This window comes from Pelecanus crispus, chromosome 3 (genome assembly GCF_030463565.1).
Source record: "Pelecanus crispus isolate bPelCri1 chromosome 3, bPelCri1.pri, whole genome shotgun sequence".
Lineage (NCBI taxonomy): Eukaryota > Metazoa > Chordata > Aves > Pelecaniformes > Pelecanidae > Pelecanus > Pelecanus crispus.
In genome coordinates this window covers 29,613,024-29,625,691 of record NC_134645.1, presented here as the reverse complement: position 1 = coordinate 29,625,691, position 12,668 = coordinate 29,613,024, and the positions used below count along the sequence as shown (strand labels likewise).

General features: G+C 40.8%; 1 protein-coding gene across 1 annotated transcript in view; it reads left to right on the top strand.

The window, feature by feature from the left end:
* ALK (ALK receptor tyrosine kinase) overlaps window positions 1–12,668 on the top strand; it is a 320,097-nt gene that overhangs the window by 273,704 nt on the left and 33,725 nt on the right. Inside the window, exons 10-11 of the mRNA XM_075706949.1 lie at window positions 179–273; window positions 1,668–1,811. Coding sequence (XP_075563064.1) covers window positions 179–273; window positions 1,668–1,811 — 239 coding nt within the window. The remainder of the gene's footprint in view (window positions 1–178; window positions 274–1,667; window positions 1,812–12,668) is intronic.

Sequence of the window (12,668 nt, the reverse complement as noted above, 5' to 3'; positions counted from 1 at the left end):
CCTCCTCAGATCATCTTTGCCTGTATAAGTGGTGCGGATACTTCCTCTGTCGATTTAATATTTTTATATATGAAAAGAAAAGCTTTTTTCCCCCCATTCTAAAACTGCTTTAATTGCAAAGAGCTCTGAATTTCATCTCTTTAACAGAATTTAATCCCTGTTCTTCCAATCTGTGCAGGTTTTGGTTTCAGATCATCGCTTCATGGGAAGAAGGATCTGATGCCATTATTGCTTTTGACAATGTCTCCCTTAGTCTGGACTGTTACTTAACAAGTAAGTTTTCCTTTTATCTGCAAGTGACTTGTCTTTTATTTGCCATGTAATTGAAATATGGAAAGGGGTTGAAACTGTGGGAAAGGGATTGGGTGTTGTTATCTTCAAAAGACTCTTGAAATGTAAAGGTATGTTTCAGAAATAACTGTGCTTAGATAGAGAGACCGTTCAGATGCATACCTTATTAGCGGAGCCGACCAGTGAATGGGTTCCAAGTTTGGCAGTAAATGGGTAGTAAGACATATGGTGTGGGAGAGTCAGCTTCCAGCTGAGACAGTAGCAACACCTATCCACCCAGGCTGATGCAGAAGCCAATCTGTGATTATAGAGTTCCACATGACCTGGTTTGCTGTATGACAGTTATCAAAATGAATGACAGTTGGACTCTGGCTAGAGAAAGACAAGCATCCTGTGATTGACACTAACTTTGCAATAACATCAGGCACAATACTCCAGTTAAATTAGAACAAGGTTATTTTATTTGGACTGACATGTATAAGCCTGAATCAGAAACTGGGATCTTCACTCTCTCCCACTCTTGGGAAAAATTTGGATTCTGATACAGACTTTGTGATTGACTGGCCTCTAGAATATGCCCATTCTATACCTCTGCTGCCAGGTTTCACCCCATTTAGATTTTTATTGAACATTTGTGTCTGGCTCCTCTTTAACAATCTCATGCATAGTGAATTACTTAATTTGTAAATGTGTTCAATGATCTGTTACTCTATACCTCAGACCAACAACTTACATGAGGATTGAAGGATTGCTGCTCTGAAACACATGAAACTTCTACCTTGGGCTGAGCAGTAGAACTTAAGTGTGTTCTTTCATCTCCTAGGCTTGAAGCTACAACCTCTGTAGCCCTGTTCAGATTGAAAACCTCTAAGCCACTTCCTCATCCAGCAGCAGTCAGAATGTTTTATCTGCTTTGTGTTATGTTAATTTGCATTGGCTGGGGCTGTGAGTCTTTCCATTTACGCAGTGATACCCCTTGATTTCTGTGCATAAGTACAATGTACCTCAGGTTCCAGTATTCTAAAGAGATCTTAAAATTAGGCTGTAATTAAAAAAGATTGCACATACTTTTACTGGCTAAAAAAGAAACTTTCTAACAGTTGCTAAAGATTGTATTCTGTATTTCTGCTTTGTGTCTTCATGCATTTGCTGTTTTGTCCACCACTCATTCCTGTTTATTTTTCTTTCGTCACAGTTCCCATAACATCAATGGAAAGTCAATCTGCCCTTTCCTTTTAATAGTGTTATATCCTGTGGCTGCAGGCTCTTATTCTCAGCAGAGAAGCCTCCAGCCCTTAATTGAGCTTCAGTTTTGGATCACATACTGACTCAGCCGCCCTCAGTGATAAACCAATCTGTGACTTCTTGTTTTCTAGTCAGTGGAGAGAAGGCACCTCGAGGTACCACTCCAGACTCAAGCAATTTGCTCACCAGTAGAGGTGGCCAGAAGAAGTTTGGATGGCAACAAAAGCTTCTGGGAAATCTCCAACTTAACACTGCCCCCATTTCTGGTCCAGCAGGTAATTGTCTGGTCTGAGAAGCATTTTCAGACAGCAGAGTTTCAAACTAGTACAGATTTCAGTTAGATGTGGCTAAATGCAATATGATTACTTTTTCTTTTTACCAAAGCCTTTGTTCAGATCTTTTCCTGAGTCCCTTACAAACAAAACAAAACAAAACAAGCTCAAGAAAGCACATACCTTTAGCTGTTAAATGTAACTTGGATTTCGATTCCAATTTGAAAGAATGGTTCAGAACCAGAAAGCTGGTTCTTTTTTTCCAGGTGAAAGAAAGAACCAGAGGGAGCCACCTCTTGAAGTAAAAAGTGCTTTTAAACTGTAAGACAGGTTTGTTTGGTGTCATGGCCATTTAAAAATAGGCAGGAATCAAAGTGGTGTCCAAATTGACTGAGTTCAGCATGTGGTAACCTGAACACCTATGTCTAGTTAATATAGGCTTGGTTTGTAATAACATAGCTTCCTTCACTTTTTCAGTAATATTTTCATTGCCCATTTGAAAGAGTACAGCACTGGACTTTGTTTTAAAAACATGATTTTTAGTTAGTTAGGAATGTCAGTCTTGTATGGTCAATGTTATTTCATTCTCCCCTGTCCCCCAGCTCCCCTTTCCAGCTTAACTGTAGCAGCATAGGCCAAATAGATGCAAGATTTCCATTCCCTCCCCCTGACATCACTGTCTCCCAAATGTTTGTCTCTTCCCTCTCCCAGGCTTGCCCACACATTCACAATATCTGTTTTGGGCTCTACATGTGCATTTCTATTTCAGTCTGATTCCTTCCCTCCTCCTTGCCAGCTTCTCTTCCTTATTTGATTCAGGTGGCCACAATCTCCAGCCTACCTGGGGAAGAAGGGTTGACCGTGGACATGAGGGGTGACTACAGGAGAGACAAGCACTTGCTATAACTGCCATGCTCAGCACTGTGTGCAGCTGTTTCTCCTCACTTGGGGCTAGCTAGTTACCTGCCAATTTGAAATACCACCCCTCTTAAGGTAGAGAACAGGGGCATGGTTGGTATAAGCCTCCTTTACTTTGTCAGTAAGCCCAGGGGTTTGTTCCTGCCTGCCTCCTTCTGTCGCACTCCTCTGTCTTAGAAAGGCTTCTTTGAGTCTGTTCTATTCTAGGTTATGTTTCACTTTGCTACCTGCAGTGTACTGTTGAAATGCATGAACTAGTGATGTTAGCTCTGACCAGAACAGCAGTCTGGTCAGTGTGGTCAAAAGCTCCACGTAGTCTTCAAAGCCTGACTGAAAAGCTGGATGTATTAGCCCACTCCGTGCTGCTGCAGCAGGGCAGTTGCTGGTACCTGAACTCTCTTGTGAAACAGGCTCTGGCAGTGGAGGCTGATGATCCAGTCTGCAGTGTAGGCCAAGAGTTGCCATCAAGTGGAGTTTATTGATATTTTATGTACTGAGCATCATATAGCAAGAAAAGTGCAGGGCACTGACAGGAGTCTCAGAAGAATGAGACAGAGGGAATGAGAAGATGCTGGGCTGGGTGGACCTGTGGCTTAGCTATAAAGGTTGTGTCTAGCTCTGTTACAAATGTGCTGTGTGAGCTTGGGCTGGTCACAAAAGTATAATTTCCAAAAAGACCCTTACATCCTCTTTGCAGATCCTTTGAAGTGTTCCCTTCGATATCTGTATCTCCGTTTCCTGCCTTTAAGTGGAGCTACCTTTTACTTTTAAGTGCTTTCAGTATTGCTCTTAGGTCAGTGATCTTGTGGTAAGATCTATAGATCTACAGGTGTAGATTATGGACTTCTGGCTGACTTTCCATAGCAATGTCAATGCTTAGGTGGTGATGTAGTTCCTTAAGGCAGCCGTACATTTCCTTCCAGGGTACCTACTGTTTTAGTAACACAAAAGCCATTAGATATCGGGTTCAGATTGGAGAATGGCCTGAAGTTTGGATGCAAAGTTAATGTAAAGTGGGCATGTGGGTGTTAGGCTAGAAATCTTGTGCTGTAGGTTTCTTCAAGAATTTTGTTACTTCCTACTTCTAACTAGACCTGAAACGATGGAACATTTAGCCTTTCTGCTCCCGGTCCTATCTGAGGAATGCAATTTAAAGAAATGCTTAGATAGTAGAAATAATGGCTGCCAGATTGCATGGGGGTAGAAGAGAAGGTCACCAAGTTACTTTGAGCAATTCAAATGATTTGTTATGACATTGGAGTGAAAATCCAAGGCAATTCCTGCGGTATCTAAGCCAGCTTGCCTAATTTCTGGGCTTGATCCTCAGTCCTGTTCGTGTCTCTGTCTAAAATTGTCTCCAGCCCTTGAGGTTTGAAATCACTCCTACAGCAGCAATTTTCTCCCCTTTGTGCCCTCAGTGTAGACAGGGCAGAAATCAGAGAAGCTAAGCTGCAGCTTCTTGCAGTGGGAAGTCATTCCATTTCTGAGGGTCTCCAGAGCACCAAATCACCTTTTTCCTTTGTGTTGCTGAGTCCCTGCTCTCGATAAACACTTCAGATGCTTGTTTGGTCCCTGGGCTATGCATTTTACCCAACTTTAATCTTGTTTCTTTCTGCATCCTGTAATGCATTTAAGAAACCTCAGGCTGAGTGTGTCAAGGCCTTTACTTTGATGGCCACATATTTACTGTTGTGCAAGTGAACCAACAGCATCAGTGCACCCTGAAGTCCCAAAGACTGCATTGACCAATATGAGCTCAGCCAAAAGTAATTACAGCTAATGTGATCTTTGCCTTGTGTGATGGATCACAGGCTATAATATTTCCTTCTTAAGAAATCATGTTAAAACAAAGAACTGTGTTCCTATAGCTGAGGAGACAACAGGATAATAAAATGCCCTCCCCAAGTCCTCAAGCCAGCTCAGACTACGCAGCAGGAAGTACGGTCTGAAAGACAGGTACCACTTTGTTTACATGACAGTAAATCCAAAGAAGCTCCGCTGCTTTCAAGGGTACGGGCCTCAATTTGCTCCTTTGTAACTGAGAACAACCTCTTACATGCACCTGCTGGTTTTGGCTGTGCTTGGAAATCCATTTTCAGCAGAAGCCATAGTCATCACCACCAACCTCCCTGTCCTCTCTGTTCTCAGGCCCTGTACCCAGTGAATTACTTCTTCAGCCTTGCCATTGCTTATCGTGGCTTGGCATGCCTCCAGGGTATGTACACTGAATGTTCGAAACACATAATGCAGCCACGCTGTGAAAGATCCTAAAGCTTCCAGAAACCTCTTAACCACTGTCATGTGTCACACATGGGATGATGAAAGTGCTGTGTAGAGAATAAGTCCCAAAACTGCTACAACTAATGTGGTGGTGTTGCTCTCTCAAGTTTCTTGATGATGACCAGGGCCAACGCAGAAACATTCCTGTAGGTTTCAAGTCACACAGTTACTTGCAGTACAAGGTGGCCATTAGATAGATGATCACCAAGCAATGCAAATGCTTTCCTTTTCAATTAATTAATGATATGTTATTTGCTGACATGCCAGCTTCTTGCTGAAAGGTTGCAGGTGAAACTTGATTCTAAAAGAAGCCTGCAAAAAAGTTGTAAGTAAACCTGCGTATACCAGAAGATTGAAACCACTTCAGTGGAACTAGGATTTTTGATTGAAATGGTTAAATCTGTGCACTGTTTATTTTGATGTAAACCAAGCTTCCTTTGGCTTTGTTTTTAAATTGATTAGGTATTGGTTTAAGTAAAACTGAAAGCTGCTCAAACCATAGCATTTCTCTACAGGGAGTTTAACTACCAATTAAAAGGCCAATTTATATCAAACCAATGCAATTTCCTTTTATAGACAAGACCAGAATATGGGAAATTCAGGCATATAAAGATACAGTCAGCAATAATGAGGAACTCTCGGTAAACAAATTACTATCATGGAAAATGGAGGAGGCAAAATAGGATTCTCAGTAGGCAAAAGGAGATAACAAGACACAGAGCAATCAAGCTTTAATTAAAGATTTCTTGTGCTTCTGAATAGGCTGTAAATACCGTGAGGGTAGCCCCTCTTTTGATGTTTCAGCTTCTTATCTGTCCCACTGACAACTTACTCATGTCAGGGCGCACAGTACAAAAATGGTGAAATGTACAAAAAGATTAACCTTTTTTCCCCCTTAAATCTTGCATTGTTTCATCCCATCTGATCTGCATATCCACCGGCCATTGTGTGACCATAGTTTCTTGCATGGAAACTGTCATAAAATCATTTTCTCATCCAGACTGGATTACTGTTTTCCTTCAGCTCCGGTCTCTTCCTCACAACACTTAGTGGTTGCACAGATTTTGTCTTTTGCATCAGGGAGAGTCCTCTTACAAGTACTTACATGTCTGTTTCTCGGAAGAGCTCTGAGTCACATTAGTTAATCAGATGAAGGAGCTGAAAGGAACAGCGGAGCGAGTATTAAGGAAAAGAAAATTACATTTGGTTGCTCTTTGTGTGCAATTATACTAACTGAACTGTTGGTATAATGCAATAAAGGTATCTGCAGAATTGTATTTTTGTATTAAGCATCAATTAACACAGTGAATAACAGCTCAGTGCCCTCCTCCCAACAAAAGTAGCATCCTGAACAGTGATAGAAAATGTTCAGAGATGGATGGTGGGATCTCAGATTATGTAAGCATGAATTTCTTTATTGCAGTGTTTACACTTGCTTTCTCTGCAGGATTGAAGATAGCAAAGGTGCAATACTGAAAATCAACATACAACCAGATCCCAACAGAGCAGAGTTGAACTGGCATAAATGCTCTCCAGAGTTAGTGATACAATTGAAATAAACAGGGCAATTCACACATTTCAGACCTAAATTTTAAAGCTGCCCACTTTTAAGAATAGCAGTTTAAATTGTGCAGAAACTGCTCTAAATCTCTGGAAAAGTTTTGAAATTATTTTGCCACCTCCACCCAACTTGGTCTGTGTTATCCAACATGCATTTCTATCTTTTGTAATTGTAAACAAACAAATTCCAAAATGTTAGTAGCATGTCTCACTTAACACCCTGTATGGAAGACTCCCGCTATCTCTTTAAGTGAAAAGTAAAAGAGAAAAGAAATTAGTTTTCTTCATGCTGCTTTGTTAGTTTCTGGCTCCAGAAGGTAGCAAGAAACAAACCGTTCTCATTGCTGTTCAAAGTCAGCAATGCCCTTGCCCTGTTATACTGACCACAGATAATTTCCTACAAGGATGCCGCGATTAGTGTTCCTTTTATATGGACACTTAAGAAAAATCTAAAGCATCAATCAAGCTTTGAGTATTTCTTTGAAATGATACTTAGGATCAAGCTGGCATACATTTGTCATCACTGCCGATGCTCTTCTTGTTGAACTGAAAAACATGTCCAAGTCTTCCATTGCTGCCCTCATTTAGAAAATGGAAAGACAGAGGTAGAAGTAGTAACTCCATAAATAGTTGAAAAGCCAGCCTCCTCTTAGTCTAGCTGTGCCTGTGTAACTGGTTCTGGTATTGCTGGCAAGACTCACTAATTTCTATGATCATTTTATATCCCATTAATATCATTGTGTAGTTGCCTTTAACGGTTCAGGAACTGTGATTGTGAGCACAACCTATTCCTGCCATTTGCCATCATCTTTCAAACCCCTGCCCCACCTCATTAGTCTCTGGCAAACTTAGTACTGGAAGAGGTAATAATCTCAAATTACTGCTCACAGGACACTGATAAACAACAGAACCCAAAGAAAAATTGAAAGGTTTTTGCTTCCTTACACCACTGAGCATGTTTCTTATATATGCTTGTAGTATATTTTGCCTGCAGAATTTCAGCACAGACCAACCCTGGCATTACTAGTAATGCATAACTGAGATCGCTCGTGCACTGAATAAAAGGTATATCCCTCCACAGGTACCATGGTGCCAGTGGCAGCCAAATGTTAGTGAAGATTAAGATGGGCAATTTCCTGTAAGCCTCTGATTTCCCATATTGGCCAAGTATTGTAAGGGAGCTTGTGAGTGTTTTTACAAATAGAAGCAGCAAGTTCACGGCGTCAAGTTTGATGACATCTGCCTTAGAGGAAGAAGTAAAATGAACTCCCTGAGGGACAACTAACAGAATCAATTGCCTGCAGAAGTTTAGCCACTGGGGTTCTTATGCCCCTGAAGCATGAGACCTTATAACCCTTATTAATGTTTTTTTACTCTGTTGGCCTGCATAGAGGTTGTGGCAGCAAGCTCCATGAACTGCCTGCATATTGGTTTAAAGCACTGATGCATTTCATTAGCGCGTTACTTCTGGGTTCCAAAAGAAGCCAAGTAGCATGGTGTTTGGTTGGTAATTTTCTCAAATCACAGTAAAGTTTTGGCTTGGAACAAGTTGAACCTTGGTTCAAACCAGCTTAATTTAACAAATGCCAGTTAATTCATTTAGGCCCTTGAGGTACAGCTAAAATGCCTGTGTCTGTTTTGCGATATGGAGTGTATGTGCTCTATGTGCCAGTGAAATTGCTTTCTCTGTTAGAAGTACAAATGTGCTTTACGCTTTGCACCACTGTTTTCTCTTCATTGTTGCTGGTTTTTATTTGCAGCAGTGCCTGCAGCAGTGCTGCCTTGGGCTGCAAGTAGTATCAGAGCTTCAAATGAATTAGTCATTTTAAGTCTTGTGGGGTTTTGTTCTTTTTGTTTTCCAAGAGCAGGACATCACTTCCCTTTGCTGTGGTTGAAATCCAGTTCCTTGATTGCTGTGCATTTTACGTATGTAGCCAAGCTGTGTGAAAACTAGAATTTCTGCTGTGCAAAAGAAAATAATCATGAGTGACCGTTTAAATATATCAGTAAATCTAATTTGGAAAGAAAAGTTGGGAAGAAGGAATTTTTTAAAATCTGTTTTAATAGAGCCAAAATGGCATTTCTTGCAAAATGTTGTTGCTGGGACCTTAGCAATATGTTGGGGAGATTGCCAGGGATCTTGAGGAGGGCAGCTGTGTGGGTGAACAGGCAGAAGACCACAGGTTTCCTCTGCCATGTTTCTCGTGAAAGTGGGGATTCTGTCAAATTAACTGATGTATAAATTATTCACTGAAATGTCGTACCCCAATTCTGAATCTCAGTGTAATTTTCACTTCTTTTTTTTTTTTTTCCCTGGCCTTAAACAGGAACTTTCAGGTTTTTAAACCAAGTTAGCACCTTGCAGCTGCCAATGCCAGCATATATAGGGACCCTACATTTAACTGCCTGATAGTTTTCATCAGGAATGCTCAGCTGTTTCTGGAAACTGGGCATCTGTAACTTGTGTGAAGTTGGGCAAACTTCCGAAATCTGCTAGTTGTTTGGGAAGATTTAGACTGGAGAGTCCTGCTTTTTTGTCCCGTCATGTGAGTGTGAGGTGCCAACGATGTTAGCCTGTCACACGCTACAGAAGGAAAGAGAGGTATGCCGTGCGACAAACTACAGTTGTGCACAGATGGAAAAAAAAAATCTATGCTTCTCACCTAGCAGCTTAAGGATTTTCGATTCAGTGCTGCTGCTTGAGTCTTTGGAGAACAAAATAATGCTTCAAATTGAGTTACTGTAAACTGCTGTGGCATGCAGCAACCTGTAGAAATGCTCTCTCTGAGCTCTTGAGACATGCTGCAGTCATTTCTAGAAACAGGAGAAAATCAATACTTTACAGGGAGTGAATGGTTATTCTTACTTAAAAAAAGAAGTGGTGGGTTATCTAAGATGGGCAGTACCCTGTTTTGTTATGACGTTAGTGGTTTAAGATCTTGGGCTACTGTTACATCTGCAGATTGAGGGTTGGCTTTGTGAAACATTTAAGAGAGCAGCAGGAGGGAAGTGCAAGGTTTTTAGTCAGTATCCAGAATTGTAACTAAGATCCATCTGTCCTAATTATGTTGAAATGAGGGGCATCTTCTTCCCATGCCATATTCTGTCCCATTTAATTCAGCGACAAAGCTGTTACATGTTGGACTGGCTTTCAGTATCACATATGAAAGTACATATAAACAGGAGGAGGACTGTTTGCAAGTCAATACAGTGGTGACAAATGAGGAGATTGCACACCACCTGGCTGTAGGTTTTACTGAAATCCTTGCTGGTTCAAATCAGGTGCAGTCTCCCCATGGACTTAACTTGGGCCAGACTTCCTCCTGCAATGTTTTGGGCAAAGGTCACTACCCAGCTCTGCTACTTCTGAACCATGTCTTCTCGAATTCCTGTCTACCATCTACCTGAATAGAACAAGTAAATACGTGTGCTACCACTGACTGCAGCAGCTGCAGAACCTGGGAGGCTTTACGTATAATCTCGTATATACCACTGTATCCATTACAACAGGACTGCTTTTGAAATCTAAGCTAGTACCTCCTGTGCTCTGTCATCTCCAGGTTCCTTACGTCAGACCCCCTGGCATAACATATCTGTGGGTTTTCATTCCCTGTACTCTCATGCTCTTAAAAGCCAGATTCTAAGAGCTTAGATGCGCATTCACTAATCTTAAATTACCAGCACTGTTTGCTCTTACTCTGATACTGCCTCTGCACTGGAAGTGAGCCCCCTCTAGTCTGTCCAAGAGGCAGAAAATACAAAAGTTGTTCTGGTTGCTTCAGTTCAAAGTCTGAAGGCATAATGTTTGCAGCAGGAGGAGGTTTTTCTTCTGTTCCTCCAGGGCATTGGGCTTTTAAGGAAACAGAGGGCCATTAACAAGCATTTTGGAATAAGGTGTAGTTCATTGATCCCCTGTCCCTGGAACTCAGTAAGAGTCAGGAGCTCCCAGTTTTAGGTCCAGCTGTGCTGTGTGTTAAATGCGTCATAGTCTAGAGATACTTTTGCCAAGGCCAGGTAAGCAGATACCTAAGGAACGAGATTTATTTAAAGGGAGTAAATCAGAAATGTAGAGCTTAACCATAGCAGCAGTATGCATATGCTGTGGTCTGTCCTAGCTTTTATCACTTCCAGTTTTCCAATTTGATTCTCTCATGTTTTGGGCTTATTGTCCCCTTGAAGGTCACCTGCTTCTACCTTTGGGAACGTGTTTGATGTTTCACCAGAGACATCCAATGACTTCTTATTGTTCCAAACGAAGACACTTACCTGCCTGCTTTACTAAACATATGTTTCAGTGCAGGTGGCTTAGCCCACTGGGATATTGCAATGTTAAATCACTGTGATAGCTGACAGAATGAGTCTCTCATCTTCCATTTTGTGTGAGATTTTGCTTTGGTTTTGGGGTTTTTTTTGCAAGAATAAACATAAGTAACTTCTGGTGCAAGACTGTTGATATCAGAGCTACTGAAGCATTTTGCTTTAGGAACTTTTGGACCTTGCTTTCTTAGGTGGTTTTCCCCTCTTACCTGTTGTTCTTGGGTTTTTGGGGGGTACATTGGAGGCAGAGGAGGAGGGGGGAATTCTTCCATTTGCTATCTACTAATTTTAAGATTTTATACTGCCACCTGTTGCAGAAGGATTGGAGGAATAAGTAAAATAAGAATATAAGTATCGATATAAAACAAGTAACAGTAGCAAAATCTCTAGAAGATGCTTGCAGGGGAGTTTTGAGGAGGGGTGGTATAGATTTTGCACTAAGAAGGAAGAGATTATTCTCTCAGCAGTACTTAGATTGGGAAGCTTTCCTAAAGTAGTAGTTTTGCATTGCTTCTTGGAATAGCCAAGACTGTATTACAAAGGTTTTTTTTCAGAAATACCAGCCACTTTATTTCTTAAAGTGCTGACAAATTATTTGATCCATTTCATGCACTACACTTTTTTTATAGGAAGGAATTTAGCTCAACTTCAGGATTAGTTTGTGAAAAGGTAATTCAGACCTTGTGCCTGGCTAAACTAATGTGTTTCCTTGTATTTCTGGTGGGTGAACTTCTCCGGTAACAGTAATGGTAGAACTGCTAGCCTCTCTCGTCCAGACACATGCAGACCATCATTTCTAGACCAGATCTGCTTAGGCAACAGCTCCAAATTCCAAGAAGTAGATCAAGCTAATGTTCTGTCTGAGCTAATTAGTACCATCACTGAAAGAGTCTGGATGTGTTGTATTGCATTAGTGGAAGCTGGGGGGAAAAGTGGTGCCCTTTGAGAAAGCCATAAGGAGGGCTGGCTGGCTCAACATTATTTGTAGAAATAATGTTCTTTAGATGTATTTCAAGTCTTTTGTCTTTAATGGCAGTAGAATTAACTAACGGAGTTTATTAGATTGTGTATATTAGCTTGTTAATAACTATGAATGATAAATCATGTAATGTGCACTAAAAATGGTTAGTCCACTTATTTACCATCTTAGTTTTGATTACATATGAAATATTTCCTTATATACTAGCAAATATGTTAGGAGGGTATTACAAGAGCATTGTGGTCTTGCCACTGCGCTGGCCCTACTAATGAATCTTTAAGGAAAAGAACAGCATTTTCAGCATCATGTAGTCAAATTAAAAAATCAGATTTTTGAGGCACAAATTAGCAAAGCCCTGTTCTAGAAATCTATCTGTACAGGGCTAGTGCTTCCAGTTGATGAAAATGGCTGTAATAAGGATGCGTTGATTTACACCCACAGATCGGGCCTAGAACATGCAGAGCTAAATGCTTGTTTTACAGGCCTCAGTTAGGTGTTTTGCCATCTGAAGCTTAACTTGAATCTCTTGTGAGCAAATAATTATTCAAAATACAATTAGTTTATTGTTATGTTTTAATCACTGAGAAGATGGTGTGTTTACAGGTTTTTATCTAATTAACAGCTACTTTCCCATATAAAATAAATTCAATAATCAAGTGTCTGTAGAAACTGAAAGGGCTAAAATTCACTAATGAGCATGCACTTCAACAGCCCAGAAAGCAGAGCCCAAAACTGGGTTGGCTGTGTTGCATTCTACTCTACTCTGTGATCTTTGATTTTCTGAGCCTTAGAAAAAGTAAAGCTAT